The sequence below is a fragment of the Pogona vitticeps genome, chromosome 5 (assembly GCF_051106095.1).
Source record: "Pogona vitticeps strain Pit_001003342236 chromosome 5, PviZW2.1, whole genome shotgun sequence".
NCBI lineage: Eukaryota > Metazoa > Chordata > Lepidosauria > Squamata > Agamidae > Pogona > Pogona vitticeps.
In genome coordinates this window covers 194,551,095-194,574,816 of record NC_135787.1, presented here as the reverse complement: position 1 = coordinate 194,574,816, position 23,722 = coordinate 194,551,095, and the positions used below count along the sequence as shown (strand labels likewise).

Here is a 23,722-nt window from a genome sequence, read left to right as displayed (position 1 = left end):
TCCTTCCTTGTCTTCCCTCCTCCTTCCCTCCTCTTTCCTTCCTTCCCTTTCTGGCGGATGCGCGCCCCCCCCTCCCAGGGTCTCCTCCTCCTCCTCCTCCTCCTCCCTTCGGGGAACCCGCGCGGGAGGGGACGCGGGGGAGCCGAGCGAGAGGAGGCGCCGGGCGAGGCGAGGCGAGGCGGGCCAGGATTTGGGTTCCCTCCCCTCCTCTTCCTCCTCCTCCTCCTCCTCCTCCTCCTCCTCTTTTCGGGGCGCGGGGGAGCCCCGTCCCACCCCCACCCAGGAAAGTTCTTTCCCGGGGACGCGCCTGTCGGGGACGCGCCGCGACCGCCGGGCGAAAGTTGGGCCGAAGTTGGGCGAAGTTTGCGCGCGGCGCCTGGGCGGGCGGGCAGGCGGGCGGCTTCGCGGGCCGGGCCGGGCCGGGCCCGGCGGAGGTCCCCATGGCCCCGGCGGGGAGGGCGGCGCCGCCGGCTGCTGGCCCGGCCGCCCCCTCGGAGGCCCGGCTCCCGGGACGGCGAGGGCCGGCCCTGCTGGGCGCGCCCTAGGCGCACGGCGGGGCGCGATGGCCGGCGGCGGGGGGCTGGCCGGGCTGGGCCTGGGGCTCGGGCTGCTGTGCTTCCTCGGCCTGGGCGTCGGGGGGCTGCCCCCTTCCTCGCGCCCGCTGAACGGGACCGGGCGGGCCGGGGCCGGGGCCGGGGCGGGCGGGGAGTGGTGCCGGCGCGCCGCGCCCTGCGAACCCCTGGAGGAGCGCGCCTGCCTGGGCGAGCCGCTGCCCTACGGGGCCACCTCCACCCTCCTGGCCGGCGACTCCGGCTCCCAGGCCGAGGCCCGCGACAAGCTGCTCCTCTGGTCCGGTAAGTAAGCCCGGCCGGACGGAGGGAGGGAGGGAAGGAGAGACGGAGGGGCCCCGGCGAGGCTGGCTGGGTGAGCGACCCAGATCGACGGGACGGGCGCGCCGGGCCCCCACCGGGGGGGGGGAGAGGGGGCTCCTCCGCTGCTGTTGCCCCCCCGCTGCCGCCGCCCTCCAAGCCTCTGTCTGCCCCCCCTCGCCCGCTCTCTTCTCCCCACGTCGAGAGTCCGGAGGGGCCCCGGACAGAGGCCGAACCCCCCCCCCCCCGCCCCGGCCCCGTGCTGGGACCCCTCCTCGTCCTGCTCCAACAGTTCTGAAGTTTTCCCGGAGATTCAGCCGAAATCTGGCTTCCTGTGTAGCTCAGGACAGGTCCTGCACTCCGGGATGCTTGAGCACCGATCCTGGCCCTGCTCTGCACCGCAGCCTTGCCAGTCCTTGGGGAAAGTGCCATCCTGTGGCCTCGTGTCACAACCCACCGAGGGCACTCTGAACTTTTACCTCCTGCCTCACCTGGATTGTCTCCCCCTTTGTCTCCCTCCCAAGTGCCTGCAGAGAGAGAGAGAGAGAGAGAGAGAGAGAGAGGAGAGGAAAGCTAGCCATGGAAAGGAGACACAACCAATGGGGAGGAAATCAGAGTTTTGTGTTGAGAATACAGATCAGAGTTGTTGAGGCTTAGAGGTGGGTGTGACATCTCCACACACACACACCAAGAAACAGTTGCCCACTAGCACACTTCCAGGGCCTGAGAAGTGAAAACCTTGAGTCAAATCGGAAACTGTGTTCTCAAAGGCTTTCACGGCCAGGATCCAAGGGTGGTTGTGCGTTTTCCAGGCTTTTTTTGGCCATGTTCTGAAGGTTTTTCTTCCTAACGTTTCGCCCATCTCTGTGGCCATGGGCATCTTCAGAGGGCAGGAGTCAGAACTCTGTGCTCTGGTGCAGTTTTGTGGGGTAGGTGAGTATTTAACAGGGCCAAACAGTCCGAAAAACCTACAACCGCCGTCACATCGGAAACTCTTCAAACTACAGCCGAGGTCTGTGAGTTTCTTAATACGTGTTCATGGACATTGTTTTGAGGTGGGTCCCTCTGCCAAAATCCCTTTGCTTGGAGGAGAACGACCTTACAATCCGTAGGGACATCCTAGAAAGTTGGCTTTCCCACCCTTTTGTGGTCTTGTAAGATTATTGTGTTGGATATTCCTCAGGGGGAACACGTTTAAGGTTTCTGCTCCCGCCGTCCTCAGGCAGCAAACAACCAGGGTGGCCGGCACCCACGTGTGTAGGACGAGCGTAGAGAGGGGTCTGTTTATTTTGCCAGGTGTGCCAAAGGGCACAGAAGGCCGAGGGCAGCATCCTGGGAGCTGAGCCGAAGAAGGAGCCCCAGCATTATGGGTGGCCTTGTAATGATGCTGCCAGGGTCTGTGTTGGCATCGGAGCTAGCTCCAGGGTCGGAAGCTCATTGATCCCGAGTCAGACTTTTGGACCATTTCACCCCGTCAGCTGCTGTTGGCCTCCAGAGCTTCACGCAGGATTCTTTCCCAAACCTATCAAGAGGTGCTGGCGGGATTTGAACCTGGGGCCTGCTGCATACAGACCAGGTGTCCTGCTCTCTGGTCTCTGAGTCTCCAGGAGAGACTTGGAGGAGAAGTTAACACTGCCCTACAAGGGGCCACCACTGGCTCCTTCCTGGAGGGACTCCATCACGTCACTCCTGGGCCTCGTCCCATCCTGGACAATCATCCTTCTATCCACAGGATTCAGATGGTGGAGGACGTGTCCTCCCTTCCGGAGAGGCTCTCCATCATTGGCGGCGACGGAGGCGGCAGCCACCTTCGTCACTGGGGCGTCCCAGGAAATCCAAAAAATCCAAAAGAAGGAGCCCTCCAGACCAACCCCCTAAAACATTTTTAAAACATGCACGGCATGGAATGGTTTTGTCTTAAAGCCACCCACGAAGTTCTCTCTCTTTTTCTTGCAAGGAAACTAATGCGGATACTTTCTTGGACCATTGTCCCCTCCTGAAAGCCCTGACATTAGTCTGATTTTGGAAACTGAACAGAACCAGGCATGGTTCATGCTTTATCCTGCATTTGTAGTCCGGAAAGTGGCATTTCTAGGCTTAAGGGGGGGGCAAAGCTAACTCATTGCTTTACGCCAATTTCCTCTCGCTTGCTGCTCGACCGGGATGGACTCCCTGCCTGCACCCCAAAATAGGGAGGCCTAGCTGAGCATCTTGTGTCGGACACCCCTCCCCTTGCTCGTTCAGGCAAGAGCTGAGAGAAGGCCATGGGGCCAAGAAAAGGCCGCTGGGGTGGTGGCATAGGGCAGTGGTTTCCAAACTTGGGTCACCCCGGTGTTCTTGGACTGCAACTCCCAGAAACCCTGGGCAGCACAGCTGGTTGGTGGTGAAGGCTTCTGGGAGTTTGAGTCCAGGAACACCTGGGTGACCCAAGCTTGAAAACCACTGGATTTAGAGAGGGCAGGCAGGACCTGAAGGGCTTCGGTGAAGAGAAAGTGTGTGTGTGTGTGTGTGTGTGTGTGTGTGTGTGTTTGTTTCTGTGTGTTCAGGAATAACAACTGGTGGGAGGGAGCACCATGTCTCTTGCCTTAATGGTAGAGATTGCCCTGGTCACTGCATCAATGCATAGATTTAGCGGAGGTGGGAAATGCTGTGAACGCGTCTTAATTTCAAGAAGTTTATTTTTTAAAACATCTTGGTCCTCTGTGTCACCTCCCAGTAAATTTGGGGGAAGGCGGTGGAAAAGGTTGTTCCACAAGGGGAGAAGTGCTTTGCAGTGACTCCTCGTGTCGTGTTTGAGTTCAGGCCGGGGTGAGGGAATGGAGAGAAGCCACCCGATCTCGTTAGCCAGTTCCGATTATACGAAACCGATGACAGCGGCGAGCGCCGGCAGGCTGTTGAGGAGGAATTCGAAAGGAGCCTGGACTTGAGGACGGGTGAGACAGAAACGGCAGAGGAGGAATTTAAAAAATATTACCCATCCACGAAGAAACGAAGGAGATCTCTGTCCAGAGTAAGAATTTGGCCCTCTCAAGTCATTTCTGACTTACAACTTCCAGCGACGTCTTCCAGAGGTTCCTCAGCAGTAGTTTACCATTCTTTTTCTTCAAGGGGGTGTGTGTGTGTGCCCAGGGAGCGTGCAGCTTGCCCAAGGTGACGCAGGTTGCATCTTGGGAGGCTCAGTGGGGGGAATCGAACTCACAACCTCTGGCTCCCAAGTCACAGGGCTACCGACGCAACTTCTCGCATGCTGAAAAGAGCTTGGAAAGGTTCGTAGTTTTTTTGGCTGGGCTAGCTGGGAAAATTCTGTGATTGATAATCTCAGGAAGTACAGCGTCTGATCTCTGGGTGACTGAACTGCATTCAAGGTTCGTCGGTAAAGACTTGGAGAGAGAAGGTTTCAGAAATATATTTTTCCAGTTCTCTTGGAAAGCACAGAATCGGCTGTGTCCCACCCACAGCGGGTCTAACAAACAAGACATAATTGTGCTCTCTCAATAAACAGGGAAAGGTTTGAAGAGGCTACTTTTTTTTGGACTACAAGTCCCAGAATCCCCTTGCCAATAAGCTGTGCGCTGATGAATTCCCGCAGTGGTTGCACGCACCACGGAAATGATTTTTCCCCCAAACTCCGGTTTCTTCTAACAAATGAGAGCCTTCAGATATCATTGGACCACAGATCCCATCACGGCTCAGTATAGGCTGCAGCTGGCTCAGGCTGATGGGCACTGGAGTCCAGTCCTAGCTGGAAGGCTGGCCTTTGCCCACTGCGTTCTCACCAACAGCGTCCTCCAGATCAGGAACAGGTAGCAGAAGGTCAGGATCTGCGTCTCCGAGGCGTGGGAGGCAGAAGGTCAATTTCCGTAAGTGATTAAAGACCTCAGGGCTGTTTACAGAAGACTACAGAGCCGCTATTCCTGTGCCGGCCATGCCTCTTGGCTCAGACTTTGCCTTCCAGCTGAGGAGGAAGAAAGTTCAGAGAGACGGCGTTTCTCTCCCGTCTCCCATGCGTGGTTGTTGAGTCGTTTCCTCTGGTCCGCCGGAGGACCTGTGCTGTGGTTGCACCATCTGGACCCCAAAACAAATCTGGCTCTTCTGAGGGGGGGTGTCATGATTTTGGCCCTTCTTGAGATCCGCAGAAGCCCCCGGGTTACCTTTGTTGGTGGTCTGCCCTCCGGCTCTTCACTTCCCAGGAAGTTAAAACATTTCTTCTAGAGCAGCGGTTCCTGACACTGCCTCTCCCCCAGAAGCCTCGACGACTAGCTGTGCCGACGACGGTTTCTGGGAGTTGTAGTCCAAGAACATCTGGAGACCCGAAGCTGGAAACCTCTGTCCTAAAGGCTTGGCAGCTACGGCTGGGAGGAATTCCAAGATAAGATGTGCTGAAGGTTTTGGGGTGGCCTTTGGTCTTCGGCGCGCCCTCTCGGGGATTCGTTCCTTGAAAACATCTCTGAGATTGGCTCCAACTGAAAGACGTTGCCTACTTTTGAGTAGAGGGAGGTGGGCTCCTTGAGAGGCCTATGTCGTGTGTGTGTGTGTATATATATATATGTATATATATATATGTATATATATATATGTGTGTATATATATATGTGTGTGTGTATATACACACACACACACACACACACACACACACACACACACACACACACACACACACACACACACACACACACACACGCAGGTCCTGACTGTTAAGAGGAGTGTCGTGGGCAGTTCTGGCAGAGTCTTTAAACGGTAGCCAAAACTCAGTTCACTCTCTGGGTTCAATCCCAAAGGGCCGGCTCAAGGTTCCCTCAGCCTTCCATCCTTTTGAGGTTGGTAAACTGAGTCCCGAGCTCAGGGGAGGGGTGCGCAATGGGTAGACTACCTGATTAACTTGTAAACTAGCCAGAGTAGGCTTTTACGCCCTGTCAGGCGGTCCCTAAGCAGCATGTTTATTTGTTAGGTTTTTTGACACCAGTCAAGGTCTGTTTCGCAAGGGGCTTTCGCCATCCGTTCGGAGAGCCTGTGTTTCTGGGGCCCCCGGTGCCTGGCCTCGGGCCCCTGAGAGGGCATTGCCCACTGCCAGTTCCGGCAGGGACAAACAGCCGCCCCACGGCCCCGTTTCTGCTTTCTGTCTTCCCCAATGAGCGGCTGGAGGTAGCCCTGTTTGAAAAGGGCGGCTTGTTGCAACATCTGCCAAGAGAGGTCTTGCCATGGGAGTAGGACGGAGATGCAGAAGGCTTTTCGTTTCTAGATGTCCGGTTGCCCCGGAGGGCTTTCAAAGGTTTCCGTAAATGCTTTGCCGTTTCTTTCCCTATTCCATGTCTCTCATCGTAGTTCCACCCAACTGGAGAATAAAAGTCCCGGAAGGCCAAAGAAATCCGTTGTGGTGTTTTTGTGACTCAAGGGTTCAGCTCACAAGGGATCAGCCCTTCCGTGCTCACAGCACCTTTGCGTGGAATGATAGATGGGGCTGGATTGGTGCCCATCTCAAAGGCCACGGTTGGCCACCGTGTGAACAGAAAGTTAAACCGAGTTAAACTCGTGTTCTGGTTCAATGCAGCTCTTGGTAGCACAAGATAAATCTCAGCTTTTCCTTATTCAGAGTTCCTTCATCATTGTCCTTATCGTCATCACATTAGAATGGCAGAGTTGGAAGGGGACCCTCGGGATCATCCAGTCCAGCCCCTATCAAGCAGGCCCTGTGGGGGGAATCGAACTCCCAACCTCTGGCCCTGCAGCCAGAGACTACCGTATTTTTCCATATATAAAACTGTACTTTTTCCTAAAATAATTAGAGGAAAATGGAGGGGCGTTTTATACACGGAAGGCAGGAGATGGAAGCGGAGGAGCAGCCTCGCTTGGCCGCCTCTCACGGCTGCCCATTGATTGCTCCTCCGCCTATGGCAAGGGTCAAAATTAGGGGGTCATCTTATACATTTGGGGGGGTTGTATACATGGAAACCAAACTCTGGGAGGCAGTGAGTGGAAGACGGGAGGGCCTGGCGTGCTCTGGTCCATGGGGTCACAAAGAGTCGGACACGTCTTAACAACTAAACAACAACGACAACATACATGGGAAAAATACGGCAGGTCCCTGAGCTGTCCAGCAGTTGACCGCCTCTACTTCCATTGACCCAAACCAGGCTCTGTGTCCCTGCCACAAACATGACTCCACAATACCACCCGAGCCACAGAACACACATGGTTTGATCTGATCCAATGGGTGGGTCTTCAGCTTCTTTCCATTGTAGTGGGAATGGTGGAAATACAATTTGAAGCTTTAAACTGGTAATATAGTCCATGGAGATTCTGGAAAGAAGGTTTAATGTGGAAAATGAAGTTTGTCACGGCAAGATCCAAATGTATTTATTGACTCCTGCCTTTCTCGTCTCTCTGCTTCCAGGCCTGCGGAACGCACCTCGCTGCTGGGATGTGATTCAGCCGCTCCTCTGTGCCGTGTACATGCCCAAGTGTGAGGATGGGAAGGTGGAGCTGCCCAGCCAGTCTCTATGCCAGGCCACACGTGGTCCTTGCACCATCGTGGAACGCGAGCGGGGCTGGCCCGACTTCCTTAAATGCACCACAGACCGCTTCCCGAAAGATTGTCCGGTAAGTCTGAAACACAAAGGTGGGTGGATAAGAATCTAGACCTCCCTCGGAGCAAGCAGTTGTGAGCAACGTGTCCCGTTACGTCTCACCAGGCTGCCTCAAATCGGTGAGAACTAGAATTCAGCATAGACTGGAGGGCCACAGATTTCTCAGGCCATCTCATACCACTAGACCACACTGCCTCTCAAGCGAGTCTAAGTCAGATTGCAGCATTAGTGCATGAATAGGTTCTTGAGGGAGCAATTGCCTCCTCTAGGTTTTTCTGTTTTAAAATAAATGTGCAGATAAATGTGTTGTTAGTAATACCGTATTTTTCTGTGTATAAGACTATACTTTTGTCTAAAATCTTTAGACCAAAAATTGGGAGTCATCTTATACACGGAAGTGAGCTGAGGAGAGAGACCAAGTGGAGGGGAAAGCAGGGATCAAAGTGATCCTGCAGCGGTTTGATCCCTTTCCCCCTAGACTTGCTAAGACCCACTTAGATTTCTTAATTTTGGATTAGAAAAGTGGGGGGGGGCGTCTTATACACGGAAAAATATGGTAGTTCATTTCTGCCAATAGGATTCTGGCCGGTAAGTAACAGTGGAATTCATTAGATCTTTAGCAGGCTGTTAAAGGGGTCGAGGTTCTGTGTTGTGGGCATCGCTGGGCTTCGAAGGGATGATGATAGCATGATGTACCCTTTTGTCTCTCCTGCTCTGCCCCGTCCACCCAGAATGAGTTCCAGAAAATCAAATTCAACAACTCGGGGCAGTGCGAGCCCCCGCTGGTCCGGACAGACAACCCCAAAAGTTGGTACGAGGACGTGGAGGGGTGTGGGATCCAGTGCCAGAACCCGCTCTTCACCGAAAAAGAGCACCGGGAAATGCACGTCTACATTGCGGCCTTCAGCTCCGTCACGATCTTCTGCACCTTTTTCACCTTGGTAGGCAGACGAACGGGGGGGGGGGGGCGACGGGGGTTGAGTTGGGGTGAGGAGAGCATCCTAGCAGGGGCCGGTCCAACCCTGAAGACGGCGGTCTCGAACGACTGGGCCGGAGAGGCCCTGGAGGGTCAGCATGGTGGAGGGCAGCCAGATTGTCATTTGAAATCAGAGGCAAAGATGGTCTCTAGAAAAGAAAAGAAAACCAGAGAGAAAGAGATGCAGGCAGGCAAGCACACACCCACACTCAGAGAATCACAGAAAAGGGACATTGGAAGGGGCCTGTAAGGCCATCTAGTCCAACCCTCTGGCTCAAGGCAGGGATCCCAAATCAAAGCAAGTCTGACTGATGTCCAATTTTCCCTTGAATGTTTCCAGTGTCGGAAAGCCCACCAACTCCCCATGAGGTCACTGGTTCCATTGTCGTACTGCTCTAACAGTTAGGCCGTTTTTCCTGTTATTCAGCCAAAACCCAGCTTCCTGTATCTTGAGCCCCTTATTACATATCCTGCACTCTGGGATGATCAAGAACAGATCGTGTCCCCCCCCCCCTCTGGATGACTACCTTCCAAGGATTTGAAAAGTGTCATCCTTGTTTCCTTCCTCTGAACTGGTTCCAATTTGTCGGTGTCCTTCTTGAAGTGTGGTGTCCAGAACTGGACACAGGACTCAAGATGAGGCCCAACCAGTGCTGAATCAAGAGGGGGACTAGTACCTTGCAGAATTTGGAGACTCTACTTCTGTTAATGTAGTCTAAAGTTTAGAAACAAAGGGGCTGCTTTCCAGCCTCCCAATCTGGAGCGTCTACCGACCTTCCTGTGCCTTTCCCGCAGGCCACGTTTGTCGTCGACTGGAAGAACTCCAACCGTTACCCGGCCGTCATCCTCTTCTACGTCAACGCCTGCTTTTTCATGGGAAGCATCGGCTGGCTGGCCCAGTTCATGGACGGGGCGCGCCGAGAGATCGTGTGCCGGGCCGACGGGACGATGCGCCTGGGAGAGCCCACGTAGGTTCCCTTCGTGCGCGGTGGCCCTTCGTGGGGCGGAAGTGGTGGTGGTGTTTCGTTTGGGTCACATCCCAGCCTTGGCTCGGGGGCTCTCGGAGCAGAAGTGGCCTGGCCCCCATCTCTTGGGAATGCTTCGCCAGCCATGCTAGCGGAAGCGTTCTGGGAAATCTCGTCCAACTGTGGACCTTTCCCGTGCTCTGATTCTGGTTTATTTTTCTGACATTAATGAAAAAAGGGTGGTGGAAACCTGTGGGAGCTTTTCTCCTTAAGATCCTCTCCCCGGCCCTCTCGCTCTTCCGAGGCTTCCCAGCCCTCTCTGGTCACTTTTTCCCCAGAGAGGGCTGGGGAAAAAAACGACCAGGAACGGGGCCTTCTCGGTGGTGGCAACAGTCCTTCTGGATTCGTTGCCCGTAGAACGTTCGCCCAGGCTCCCTCCGTTCTGGCCTTCAGGAAGCAGATTAAAGCCGAGCTCATTAAAGAGGCTTTCAGGAACATCCCTGCTCTGTGAGAGATTTTTTTTCCAACTCATTACAGGCAAAGTTTTGTTTGCTTTAGCTGTTGCCTTTTGAGAGCTTTCTTGTTTTTAGTAGGTTTTAAAAAAGAATAAAAATGGTGGTTCTGTCTGCTTTTAACTGTTTTAAACCATCTGGCTTGAGTGGTATAAATAATGCAATTAGTTACTGAATTACTTTATTATTTACGACTTTTAATTTATGTCCCGCCCCATTAGTGCAGGCGTATTATTCTGGGTGGTTTTTACAAGCCGCCAAAACCAATATAAAAATACAATCAACAATAAATAACAAGTAAAATTAGACCAGATGGCAGAAACAACTCCCCCCTTACCCCTTCCCATGCCCAAAAAATGGAATGGGAGGCCAGACATTGAGCCAGGATTGGTGCGGAAGGCCTCCCTGAAGAGTAATGTCTTCAGTAAATGAAGGCAGGGAGAGCGATGGTCGAAGGTCCACCAGGAGCTGATTTCATCATGTTGGTGCCACTGCGAAGAAGGCCCTGCCCCTTGTAGATGATTGGGGGGATTCCTCGGGGGGGAGGGGGCTACACGGAATAGTCTAGCCTGAGCGGATCTGGTGGGTTGAGCAGCAGAAGCCCTTCGGGGGGGGGGGAGAGACGCTCATAAGTAGCGTGGTCCAAAATGAATTCATTTTGGGAGGAGTTCGACCCCGTTGTCCTTTCCTGATTTCCCCCCACCTTCAAAAAAAGTCTTCCGGTTTCCTGTCCCTCAGCTCCAACGAGACTCTCTCCTGCGTGATCATCTTTGTCATCGTCTACTATTCGCTGATGTCCGGCGTGATCTGGTTCGTCATGCTGACCTACGCTTGGCACACCTCCTTCAAGGCGCTGGGGACCACCTACCAGCCCCTGGCGGGCAAGACCTCTTACTTCCACCTGGTGACCTGGTCCATTCCTTTTGTTCTCACGGTCGCCATCTTGGCCGTTGCCCAGGTAACTCCGTGGACCCTCACCTGGGTGGGCTTGGAGGAGGGGAGTGGACCGTGTCCCACAATAGGAGGGGCCCACCTTTCCTTCTCATATTAGAGAGAAAGCAAGGTGATGGGCTGATGACTCCGGCGTGGTGGGAACAAGAAATCTGCTCCGGGATCCATCCAAACTTTGCAGTGCTGTCCCTGGTGCTGAACCCTGTTCCTCAATCCTTGCCTTGAAGAGCAGCCTTCAGATTCGGATGAAAACCCGCCACGGATGATCCTCACCACCATTTTGGAGTGGCCAGCCACAGGGGCTTATATTTATCCTAGAACAACATCTTGGCTCTCCTTTAAAGTGAGCTGTGGAAGTGGTTCAGGTCCTTGGCGAGATTAAAAAGGGGCACAAGGGTTTCAGGCTTTGATAGGACTCTGGGAAGTGCTGTGACGTTCTCAAGAAAGAAAAGGGGGGAAAAAACGAAACAGAAACAGCAGAACAAGAACAGGCAGCGCAGGAAGCAAAATATACCGTAGAAGTGATATTTCTTAGAGTGCGGCGACAGATTATTTTCCGAACCAGTTCAAAAGATTCATGGAATGAAATTACTCTTCAAAAGTTGCTTTCCAAGTTCTGGATTAGCTGAAATAAATTGCTCTTTGTGGATCCTGAGCCTCGTGGCGCAGTGGTTTAACTGCAGTACTGCAGCCGAATCTCTGCTCATGAGCCAGGGTTCAATCCCAGGCAGCCGGCTCGAGATTGTGTCAGCCTTTTATCCTTCCAAATTCAATAAATTAACTGCTCTCTGTCTGTCTGTCTGTCTGTCTGTCTCTCTCTCTCTCTCTCTCAGGTGGATGGTGACTCGGTCAGCGGGATCTGCTTCGTAGGATACAAGAACTACCACTACAGAGCAGGTTTTGTCTTGGCTCCCATCGGCCTGGTGTTGATCATTGGAGGTTATTTTTTGATCCGAGGTGGGTTTCTTACCATTCTTCCCAGTCCCACTTAATTCAGCTAGCCTTCTGCGCTGATCCCCAGAGAGCTCCAGATGTGGTGGCCACGGGGTGGAGGCCGCATGCTTGCAAGAAAAGCTATAGCGCCTCCCTTTCCGTGTGCCTGCGATGAGCTTCCCTCTGGATTCAGGGTGCACAGATCAGCTCTTGGTGATGTAACAGAATCCCATACGTGGACCGGTGGGAAACAGGAGTCAGTTCTGTGAATAACGATTTGCAAATACGTCCGGTTGTCTAGGACTCTTGAGCAAGAAAAGCGCTCCCCTCCTGTTAATTAGCTAATGCTTACAATTCAAACACAGGTCAAACATTAAGTGGTGCAGCTTTCCAGGCAACCCCCTTTAATTTTCTTGGTAAGAAAGTGGGTTTCTTCCCAGTTTTTCAAACCATCGTCCCGCTCTTTCAGAGTCCAGAATCCTTCACAGAGTCATAGAATGATTCAGTTGGAAGCGCAAACTGTTAAAGCCATCGAGTCCAGCCGCCTGCTCCAGGCAGGGATCCCAAGCCAAAGCAGATGGGACCGAGGGTGGTCCCGTTTTCTCCTGAAGGCCTCCAGCGTTGGAATACTGGCAGCCTCAGAGAGATTTTGTTTTACAAAACTGGTGCTTGGTCCAAGGCCAACTTTTATTACACCAGAGAGTCAAGCGAGGAAAAAGGCCACTTTTCCCCATGAGGTCTAGAATCTTAGTGGATTTCTTCTTCCTTTCAAATGGCCAGTGTCGTTGCGAATTCAGCGCTCCCAAACTGTCGTAACACGAAGTAGAAACTCATCTCCCCCTGCTGCTTTGTTTTGGGAAAGCAGTGGCCTGTTCTCTCCCCCCCCCCCCCCGCCCTGCCTCTCCTCGCCCCACTTCATAACTGGCGGTTTCTCTCTAGGGGTGATGACGCTGTTCTCCATCAAGAGCAACCACCCGGGTTTGCTGAGCGAGAAGGCGGCCAGCAAAATCAACGAGACGATGCTGCGTCTTGGTAGGTAGGACAGAGGTGTGCGGATCTGCTCGCCCAGCAGCCTGGCGGGAAACAGGGTAGCTGGGTCTCTGCAGGTTCCCTCAATCCTCCAGGTGAGCCACCAAGGGAGGGAGGAGATGATGGCTAGCTCAGTAGAGAACCATGGCATCTGGAGACAGAAGACCCCGGCCTCTCTCTTGGGGACATTTCTGACAGGGTTGTCCAGGAGGGCACCTGCCATGCCCCTCCCTCGGCCTCCCAGTCGAAAGAAACCCCCCACGTTGTAGAGGGGACCACGGTTGGGCTCCTAGGTTCCCTCGAGAAGGGTTGGGCTGGCCGTTTCCACCATTCCTAACTAGTTGGGGATGATGGAGAGAGCGTCATCCATCTCCTTGGAAAGGAGGTGCCTGCTGGGTTGCAGACGGTGGATGTGATGCCTCTCCCGAAACTTCAGGTGCAAAGGTGGAAGGAGCTGGCCAGGTCGGATCCCATCGTCTGCCGCCCAGCGCCGACCGGCCACCCACCACGTCCGCCGGGGTTCTCATGGGTGAGGGTGGTGGGAGTGAGGAAGTTCTCGGCTGCTTCCTCCTCTCCTCCTCCTCCTCCTCACCCCTTCCCTTCCCCCCCCCCCTTTAGGGATCTTCGGCTTCCTGGCGTTCGGGTTTGTCTTCATCACTTTCGGCTGCCATTTCTACGACTTCTTCCACCAGGAGGAGTGGGAGAGAAGCTTCCGGGAGCACGTCCTGTAAGTAGGGGAGGGGGTTCCCCCCCCACCTCAGCCCTTTCCTCTTCCTGCGCCCGGCATCGTTTCCTTGAAATCGGGGTGCCTCGGGGCTGTCAGAGTGGGGCCGTGATGGTGGAGCAGAGGGAGACTTTTTCTTTAACCCCCACCCACCCACCCAAATTCCTGTGCTTCCCAGGGCTCTCCGGGGGGGGGGGGGGAGAGGCTCAGGCGGCCTCTTGGCATAGGCAGCTTTTAGGGAACGGCGCAGAGGTCTCCTCTCCTCGGTCTCCGGTGGCTCTTCGCTCTCGGCTGCTCTTCCCCGTCTTGGCCATGAAGGGTGTTTGTCGGCTGGATTATTTCAAATGGTTTTGAACCCCGCCTTGCTCCTTAAAAGGGTCCGAGGTGGCTTTCAATTGTGTCAAGGATGATATTTAAAAGCTAGAAGCAACAAGGATACAAATACTTTAAAAAGAATGAAACGAGGATGATATTTAAAAACGGTAAATAAAACCAATGTGCCAAACAGATTTTAAAATCAATGCTGTGAAACATATTTAAAGAGGCCGTCTCCCCCCCCCCCCAATAGTTCTGCAGGCCAACGACTGGTTCTTTCTAGGTGTCCTCCTGGGTCTCCTTTTTCCTTAACTCCATCCGGTTGCCCCGTCTGTAGCCCACCTCGAGACCCTTTCCCTTGATCGCCGTCGGCAGGAAGGTTCTGAGCAGCCATGAAGCCCATGGTCTTTTCCCAGGCTGTGTTCGAGCAACCTTCTCCTCCCACTCAGCTCTTTCAAGGGGTGGTTTTTATAGGACCTTAAATGTAAAATAATATTTTTAAAGATGTCTTCCCTTACGAGCATCTTCTGAATTAACTGTGTTTTTAACCAATATAAATGCTTCAACAACTTAGAAGCTGCAGTGTGATATTTGATTGATTGATTGATTGATTGATTGATTGATTGATTGATTGATTGATTGTATTTAGCCCTATGTGGTCTTTCACCAAGAATTCTGAGTTCTAGCTTCCTCAGAGGCTCTGCATGTTCGGGAACCATGCGGAGGTAGGCCGTGCTCTGCCCCCTTTTTTCACCCCCAACTTCTCCCCTCTGCTTTTACCCTCCACCCCCACCCCCTTTCCCTGGTAGCTGTGAGGCCAACGTGACCATCGCGACCCAGACTAATAAACCCATTCCCGATTGTGAGATCAAGAACCGCCCCAACCTGCTGGTGGAGAAGATCAACCTCTTCGCCATGTTTGGGACGGGCATCTCCATGAGCACCTGGGTGTGGACCAAGGCCACGCTCCTCATCTGGAAGCGCACCTGGTGCAGGTAAGGATGCCGCCTTTGAGAGTTTGGGGTTTGGCCCAGGAGAGGTCTAAGCTGAAGAACTAGGCACGTTGAGCCCGGAGAAAAGAAGGCCAAGGGGAGATAATAGGATAGCACTTTTCAGATACTTGAAAGGCTGTCCTCCAGAGCAGGGGCAGGATCTGTTCTTCATCATCCTCAAGTGCAGGACATGCAACCATGGGCTCAAGCTAACAGGAAGCCAGACTTGGGCTGAATACCAGGAAAAACTTCCTAACCGTTAAGAGCAGCATGACAGTGGAACCCATGACCTCAAAGGGAGGTGGTGAGTGCTCCAACACTGGAGGCATTCAAAAGAAAATTGGACAGCCCTCTGTCGGCTCTGCTTTGATTCGAATTCCTTGCCTTGAGCAGGGGGTGGGACTCAATGGCCTTACAGTTCGCCCTTCCAACTCTTATCAGTCTATGATTCTGCAAAAGTCGGGGGTATGTTGGTTGCGTTAGACTCACAATAAAGTCAGCCCCCGATTCAGACCCATGAAACGTATGTAACCTGCTGTATGTCACAGTTCGGCAGCAAGAACAAGCTTCTCTGGTGAAAAGCCAGCGAAGACAGGAGACAGAAATTCAGTTTTTAAAGAAAGGAGGATTAAAACTCTTTGGCTCTCGCACGTATTCCGGTGGGTGAGAACGGTGTGTTTTATTCCAACCCTTGGAAAAATGAGCTTTTTTTTTGTCCGATGCCTCAAGAATCCCTCGGGGAAACATGAGTTAATTTTCCCAAGCTATAGATTTTTAAAAAGGAGTCACGAAACCAAGGTGCCCTCCACACACTGTGGGGAGGGGCAGGTTTCCACCTTCCCTTACGTGGCCCCCGATGCTCTGTCCTCCTTCAGGCTGACCGGCCGGAGTAGCAACGAGCCCAAGAGGATCAAGAAGAGCAAGATGATCGCCAAGGCCTTCCTCAGGCGCAAAGAACTCCAGAACAACCCCAACCAGGAGCTCTCTTTCAGCTTGCGCACCGTCTCCCACGAGGGGCCAGTCGGTAGGTCCAGGGGAGAAGGGAAAGAAAGGGGTGCCCTACAGGGGCTCCATATAGGAAACATGGCTCAGGGCAGGGCAGGCCCGTTTCGAGAGCCCGTGACCCTAAGTTCGGAAAAGGGGCTTCTGTTTTCTAGAATTCTACTTCAGTTTTCGTATTGGGGGGGCTGGAGGACCCTACACACAGGATAGGCTTCAGAATCTGCAGCTTCAATTATCCCCAGCCTGAAAATATTAAATATATTTAATATATATAAAATATAAAGTAAAAATACATTTTTGTGATTTATCCAAACTGGCCACTGGAGGGAGCCAGAGACCAGACTTTGTATTGTTGTTGTGTCTTCTCTGGCTCCCTTTAGTGGCCAGGTCTGGTAAAACATAGTGAAAAATACCTCCCCCCATTATCATGCTACGTATAGCGTTTGCTATTATCCATGGTTTTCAGCATCTGCAGGAGCTTGAAACCAATCCCCCGCAAATATGGGGGTCGTACTGTATTATTGGAGAATTGGTTGGTGTGTGTTTGTTGTAGGCTGTCTCCCAGGGAGGGGATCCAAGGCAGCTCACGATGTTAAAACAAATGAACAACTAACTGCGCAATGATAATTTAAAAGTAATTAATTCATTCTGCAGCAGTAATTAAAAAGCATTTAAAAGCACATGTAGAAGAACCAAAAGCCAGCATTCAGGGTCCTTGTTGTCTAAAGCCTGCCAGAAGACGTGGGTTGTCAATTGCTGGTGGAAAGATAAAAAAGGAGGGAGAGCGTCCCTCAACCCGGGAGCAGCCACGGAGAAGGCCCTCTCCCGTCTCCCCGTCAGAGATCCCTGCAATGGCAGTCGGTCTTTCTCTTTGCAGCCGGAAAAGCCCCTAAAGGGTTGATGTGGTCTTTTAGATAGCCAAGATCCCAAACTGTAGAGGGCTTTATAGATTATTCCCAGTAAAGGTGCTCCTCCTGGAAGCCTTGAAGAAGCAGGAAATGGATTTTTGGTACCTCCACCCTCGCTGTTTTTCCTGCTTGGGGACACAAGGGGCAGGGACCTTTTAAAAAAGGACGTGGGGGGGGGATGGACTCAGCTTGTGCAATATAATCTTTAAAAGAATAATAATAATAATAATAATAATAATAATAATAATAATAATAATAATAATAATAATAATAATAATAATAATAATAATAATAATAATAATAATAATAATATCCCCCCCTTCCACAGCTGGTTTGGTTTTTGATATGAACGAGCCCTCGGGGGACGTCTCCTCGGCGTGGGCGCAACACGTGACCAAGATGGTGGCCAGAAGAGGAGCGATTCTCTCTCAAGACGTCTCCGTCACTCCAGTAGCCACGCCGGGTAAGGCCTTCTCCTGGAAAGGCCCGAGTCTGTCCCGAGGGAGGGCCGGGCGGGATCCTTGGCTCAAATGGGCACTGCCGGTGGTGGGCGGCTCTCTCCAGACCTTGGAAAAGTTGCTTTGGAAGAGGGAGACTTCCAGAAATCTCCTTCCCGGAAAGCCTAGCGCTCTGCTCGGTTGCTGCTTGAGGGTTGGGGGGGTTCCTTTCTTCCAGCAACTTTTTGAGGTACGTATTGGTTCTGTTAGGCGTTGTGCCGCGACGTCAGGAACTGTATATGTGGGTTCTCAACCTGTGGCTGGAGGAGATGGTGGGAAACACGAGTTCTCTTATGCAGGAGTTTTGGATCAGCAGCTCATCATCCGCCTGATCTGAGGAGGCTGGGTTTTAGGGATTGGGCTTTTTGGATTTTGTGGACTACAAATCCTGTAGTTCTCCATTCTGGGAGTTCCGCCTTGGCTCGCCTGGGAGAAAGCCCTCAACTGGGACGTTGAGGCTGAGCTCGGCCTTAGCTGCCCCTCACTTCCCTGTTGAGAAAGAAAAATCTCCCAGCGGACACCGGAGGTGGGAACAGGAAGCTTGGGGCAGACCTCTGCCTCAGAGCTTCCTCACGTAGACCGTTCTCCCCGGCATATGACGTGTCGGTGTCTGTCAGGAAGGTGGAGCTCCCAGAATGCAGAAGGATAGTCTTTGTAGTCCAGAAAGTCTGAGAATCCATTGTCGGGTTCCCTGAGATTGCTGATCCCGTACTAACGGAATGAATGAAGACTCTTGGGTCTACTCACGTCTTCCACTTGGGAAGGCGAGGCGGGTTTCGATTCTGGGAATCCGAGTTGGATGAGCGTTGTCTTCTCCAGTTGAAGAGGCAGGAGGATGTGGCCACTTCTCCTCGGCTTTGGAAGTGTCGCCTGCGATTGTCTCCAAAGGCGAGTAATGGCGATAGCAGGAGAGGACGGGAGGGCCTCCCGAGAGTTCCCCCGTCCTCTCCGGGCCACGACTCGGGCCGTGATGCCCTGTGCCTTCCCTTTGCAGTGCCGCCGGAGGAAAGGGCCAGCTTGTGGCTGGTGGAGACCGAACTCTCGGCCCGCCGGCGCGAGAAGAAGTTGAAGAGGAAGAAGAAGAAGAAGAAGAAGCCCCCGAGGGTCAGAAAGGAGGTGTGCCCGGCGGGCGAGGTCTGCGACGACGGGGACTGCTTTACCCCACGGGGCGTCAGCTCTGTCCCACGCCTGCCCCAGCTCCCCAAGGCCAAATGCTTTGTCGCCAGCCCCTGGGAGTCCCGGGCCCTCAATGACGTCCTCTCGCCAAGAGCCAAGGCGGAAGAGCGGTCTAGCGCTTTGCCGCAGGAAGAATCCTTCTCCCGGGGAGGCCGGGAGCGGGCGGGCGGCGGCCAGCGGAACAGCGCCCTGAATCTCATCAGCCACCCCTTCTGCCCCGACAGCTCCCCCCAGGACGAGGCAGGCCCTGGGGCCAGCGGTTGGCTGTTCTCGGGGCGTCGGCAACCACCACCACCACCACTGCCACGTCCTCCGGGCCCCCTCCTCCAGTACCCTTCCCACAGCACCACGTCAGGCGCCTTGTTCCTCAGCGGCCCGCCCTACCGGCCGCCTCAGGCTCAAGGGAGGTGGGGCGGGTTGCCCCCCATCCACTCCCGGACCAACCTCATGGATGCCGAGCTGCTGGACCTCGATTCTGACTTCTAGAATTTGGGTTAGGGGCCTTTTAGGGGGAAAGAGGGGTGCTTCGCTCGGTTGTAGATCAGCCGTGAGCCGGTTTTTTAAATATCTTTTTGGCCGAGGGGAAGGGTTTGGAAACCGACGTTACGCCTTAATCCGCCCGCCCTTTGTGGGACCTCTGCTCCGTTTTGCAGTTAAAATTTGGGAACAAAAGAGTGGCTTGTTTTTAGAGTGGACTTTGGGGGGGGGCGTTTAGGTCAACGGCTATCTTTTGGCTGGCTGATCTTGGAACAGCCTTTGACTGTCTCGCCAAAGCTCAGCAACTCCCTGGCTCTCCTCGACACCACCAGCCTTTGACCAAGTGTCCCGTCTCGTCTTGAGGATGCCTCTGGAGAAACCGGAAGGACAGGAAGGCTCAACCCCACCGAGACCCGGGAGGGACTTGCATCTTGTCCGATATTTATTACTTCAAGCGTGGAGAAGCAATCTCAGAAAGGGAAGCTTGCTTTGGCTTGTGGATCGTCTTTTCAACTTGCCCGTTGCCCGCCGTGACTCAGACCCAGCTAAATTCAGATTTCAGAGCAGGTCTGAAATCTCAGCCTTCTGCGAAGGGGTGAAACCTCAGCAGTTGGGCGTCCCTGTTGTTATAGGAGAGAGAGAAAAGTTTGAGCCCTACAACCGTGCTCGGGGCAGGAGTGCCACCAGCCACGTCCCACTGGGTGGAGGAGAGAAAAATGGGTGCCCATAGGAACACAGAGACACCCACACATCTTACAGTAGTCAAAGGGCCTTACCACGTTTTATCCGGTGTCATTGTGGAGGTCTTCGCTCTGGTTTTCCGCCTCTAAGCTGGAGATGGGGCCAGAAGTAAACGGACGGGGGAAGAGGGATTCAAGAACAGGGTGTCTGTTAACCAAGCCATGGAGCACATTGCCTACAGATGATTTTTGAGTTCACCCACGTGCCATAATCTCCTGTAGAGCCACGTCAACCGAATTGTGAATGGGGTGTGTGTGTGTGTGTGTATGTGTGCACTACATTTCAGTCTTAAAGCAGGCTGAAGGCTCCATGGTCCGTTAAAGCTAGGCGGGCAGAGAACCTGAAAAGTTACTTTTTAAAGACTACATGCCCGGAATCTCCCCAACAGCCTAATCGGTGACCCTGTTGGTTTCAGGGACGGGTGGGATTGGAGGATTGCAATCTTAAAAAAGTAACTTCTGCAGAACTCTGGACAGGACTGGGCCAGCAGCCGCCTCTCTGTCAAGACCGTGTTGGGGGGGGTTCCATACTTGCAGGGAAAACAGTACTTTGGACTTCCACCTTTTCTGAATATGTGTCTCACTGGGAAGGCTCAGTCCCTCTGGAGAACTGTGTGTCCAAAAATGCCATACATGCCCTGCCTGGATGCTGCGGGCAGCCTTTCTCATTGCAGTTTTGAGGTGGTTCTTGTGCGCCGGCAAGTCACCTCCGACTCGTGGCCATCTCCAACCGGTCCTGTCCTCCACAGCCATGCTGGGCTCTTGCAAAGTCAAGCTTGTGGCTTCCTTGAAAGGAGTCTGTGCGTCTCGTATGTGGTCTTCCTCTTTTCCTGTCTTTCCCAGTATGATCTTTTCCAGAGAATCCTGCCTTCTCGTGAGGTGCCCAAAGGAGGGCAGCCTCAGCTTCACCATTTTTAGCTCAAGAGATAATTCAGGCTTGATTTGATCCGGGACCCCCTTGTGGGTCTTTCTTTCTGCCATTCCAGGGGGGGAGGCTTGAAGCTCTCCTCCAGCACCACCTTTTGAATGAATTGATTCTCTGAATATTAGCATAGGTCCTTTTTTGAAACTGGGAAGGGTTACTTTTTTCAGTCTGTAATTTCCAGAACCCTCAACTAATAAGGGCACTGCCTCTTTCTTCCCCCACAAAAAGTAACTTTTCCTTGCGTTTGGACATTCTTGTTTCTTAGATTTGTGCCCAGGATGTGAAGCAACTGTAGTATTAAGGGAAGCATGATTCCCCCCTCCCCCTTTGGGCAGCTGATGCTGGGATTGTGGGTTCAATTTTTTTCCCCCAGGGTGGGGCAGTCCTTCAGCATAATGTGCAGAGATATAGTTGACATCAGTGGTGTTATTCTGTACCTCCATGGGGGAAAAAAGTCTTTGCTTTTAGCAACCTCAGACCTTAAGACGTCTCGTAGTCCTGAAAAGTAACGGTTGTAAATATTTCTGTAAAGAAGGCTCTCTTAGGTTTTCAAATACAGCAGGACCCTCTGCCCACAGAGGATCGGTTAAAAAAAAAAATAATGCACGCCTATGCTGAAATATGTGGATGATAAGAAACATTGTGCAGAGCATGGTCTCTGGCTCCCTATAGTGTTCAGTTCTAAGAACTTCGTCATTAGAAATGTATATTTTGGTCAGTTTTCTTTTAATATTTTCAGGCTGTGGATAAGTGAATGAGCAGATCCCGATTCTACAGCTAAGGGAGGGGTCCTGCTGTAATAAAATCCATGCATGCTTCTTTATTGCCTCTGTGGATGCACACAATAGGGTTGTTCTGCGCCTGCGCAGGACGTCACGGAAGTTTCTAGAGCTTAAAGACATGTGATTAGTAGGACGGCTGGATATGTGGCTCTTGATTGGTGCCCCCAGAATCCCCCAGCCTGTCACATCTCCAACCTTCACAGCATAGTTTCATTTTTAGTTCCTGCAGCCTGTTGCTCCACCGCAGTCAGGTCGCTCCTCGGAGGCGGTCCTCTTGGGGTCTGTATTAGAAACGTCCCCATGTTGCTACTCCTGCAGCACGAGCTTTTTTGGCACCGTCTTCCAGAGTATGAGAACGCTTCTGCATCATGATGAATTGACCAGGTAGAATTGTATGATTGTTTTAATGGAATAGGGCCCCCCGTATCTGCCGAAAATCGGTTCCAAGCCCCCCGTGGATACTGAAGAATGGAGACTATAGCAAATACTATTTCAATTACATGGTCTCTGTCTTCCTCTAATGGCCAGTTCTGGTAGCTTCATTTTTAGAAATACACACATTTCTAGGATTTTTCTTTTAATATTTTCAGACTGGACCAGTGAATATGTGGATACTGATCCCACAGATAAGGGGGGCCCTACTGGGCCGTCTAAGGGGGCTTGCTATCTCCCATTAATTAGAACGAGGTCCTCTTCATAAGCTTATCCGCTTCAGTCAGTTGCCACATACAAGAGTGTTTAGGGGCTTCAGAGATAGTTGCATCATGGAGACGCCACAGCAAAGGATGATGTTGCATGATGCCTGGATTGGGAAACTTGTGGGTTTTTGGATGAGAAGAATCCCGAAAAGTAACATTTCCAATCTCCAGCTTAAATTGAGAATGTCGTTTGAGACCCCCTGGAAACCGGATTTGAACAAGGCAACAAGAAGGGGAAGCTCGTGAAATAAAACCACAGCTTGAAAATCAGAGCTTACTTTCGACATGACCCAGACCGGTGGATTTTTTTTTCCTCTTTGTGCACAGCATGGGAGTTGTGGTCTCTGAGCTCCATACCCCTCTCCCTGGTGGGCAGCTCACTAGGCATCTGGCCCTGGATTTGGAGGGAGACCATCCACATCGCTGTAGTGAACGCAGTAGGGCCATTTTATCTTTAAGATCAGTATCCGCTGATTCACTTATCCATGGTCTGAAAATATAAAAAATATTAAAAGGAGAAAAAAATCTAGAAATATGTTTTTCTAATGCTGAAGTTGCCAGGTCACTAGAGGGAGCCAGAGACCTTTTTATGTACAGCAGGGGTGCCCAACCCCTCGGCTGCCAACCGGTATCGGTCTGTACAGTAGCCTTGGAAGGACCAGGTGGCAGAGACGGATTTTCAAGGGTCAAAAGAACATGTGTGTGCTCCTGTGCACATGTTCTCATGCATGCATGCATACATGCCTGCCTGCCTTGTGCATGCATGCACACGCCTGCCTCCCACATGCATGCACACAGTGCCTCCCCCCACACACACACATGAACCTCCCACCCATCTCCTGCGCACATACATGCATGTGGTCCTTGGGAAAATGATCTTCAACTAAACCGGTTTGTGGTGTCAAAAAAGTTGGGATCCACTGATGTATAGCATTTTTCAGCATCAAGTGATAGGCCTTTTGGAAGGGACCCCTGGTGAATACAAAGGTCTTAATGAATTCTATGTGTGTTCTTTTCCTTTAGTGTCAACCCCATCTTGCATTGGGAGGGGGAGGGTGGTGGAGCTGAAGGTGGTGGGGGCCGCCTGGCTCACTAGACATCCGTTTTCGTATTTTGTAACCACGTACTTGATAGAAAGAAAAAATATATTTTCAGTATACAGTTTTCAAATAAAAATGTACTGTTTTATACTAATCTGATTATTTGCCATGTTGGGGGGGATGTTTGGGTTGAAGGATACGTTTCCATTACTTTGGCCCAGAGAGCAGTGAACAAAGCAGCTGGATAATTACATGCAGTTTGCCATGTCAGTATAATACTTTTCATGTTGGCAAATATAGTAGGAATCCCTTATCTGCAGGATCAGTATCCACTGATCTGCTTATCCACAGTCTAAAATTAGTAAAAAGAAAAATCCTAGAAATATGGGGTGTATTTCTAAAGATGAAGTTGACATAACTGGCCACTAGAGTGTGCCAGAGGGACCATGCTCTGTATACTGTCCACAACCTTGGGCCTCCAGATGTTCTTGGACTCCAACTCCCAGAAGCCTTCACCACCACCTCTGCTGGCCAGGATTTCTGGGAGTTGAAGTCCAAGAACATCTGTAGGCCCAAGGTTGGGGAACCACTGCCGTAGACTTCACTAAAGAAATATATTTCCACAAT

At 52.3% G+C, this 23,722-nt stretch overlaps 1 protein-coding gene across 1 annotated transcript; it reads left to right on the top strand.

Annotated features, from left to right (window-relative positions):
• Positions 1-237: 237 nt before the first annotated feature.
• On the top strand, positions 238-23,243 carry SMO (smoothened, frizzled class receptor). The gene is made up of 12 exons (XM_073002435.2): positions 238-854; positions 7,261-7,466; positions 8,185-8,394; positions 9,225-9,397; positions 10,645-10,864; positions 11,691-11,814; positions 12,730-12,822; positions 13,438-13,546; positions 14,668-14,853; positions 15,726-15,874; positions 17,089-17,223; positions 18,252-23,243. The coding sequence occupies exons 1-12, from the start codon at positions 563-565 to the stop codon at positions 18,917-18,919; spliced, it is 2,565 nt and encodes an 854-aa protein (XP_072858536.2). The 5' UTR covers positions 238-562; the 3' UTR covers positions 18,920-23,243.
• The last annotated feature ends 479 nt before the right edge of the window (positions 23,244-23,722 follow it).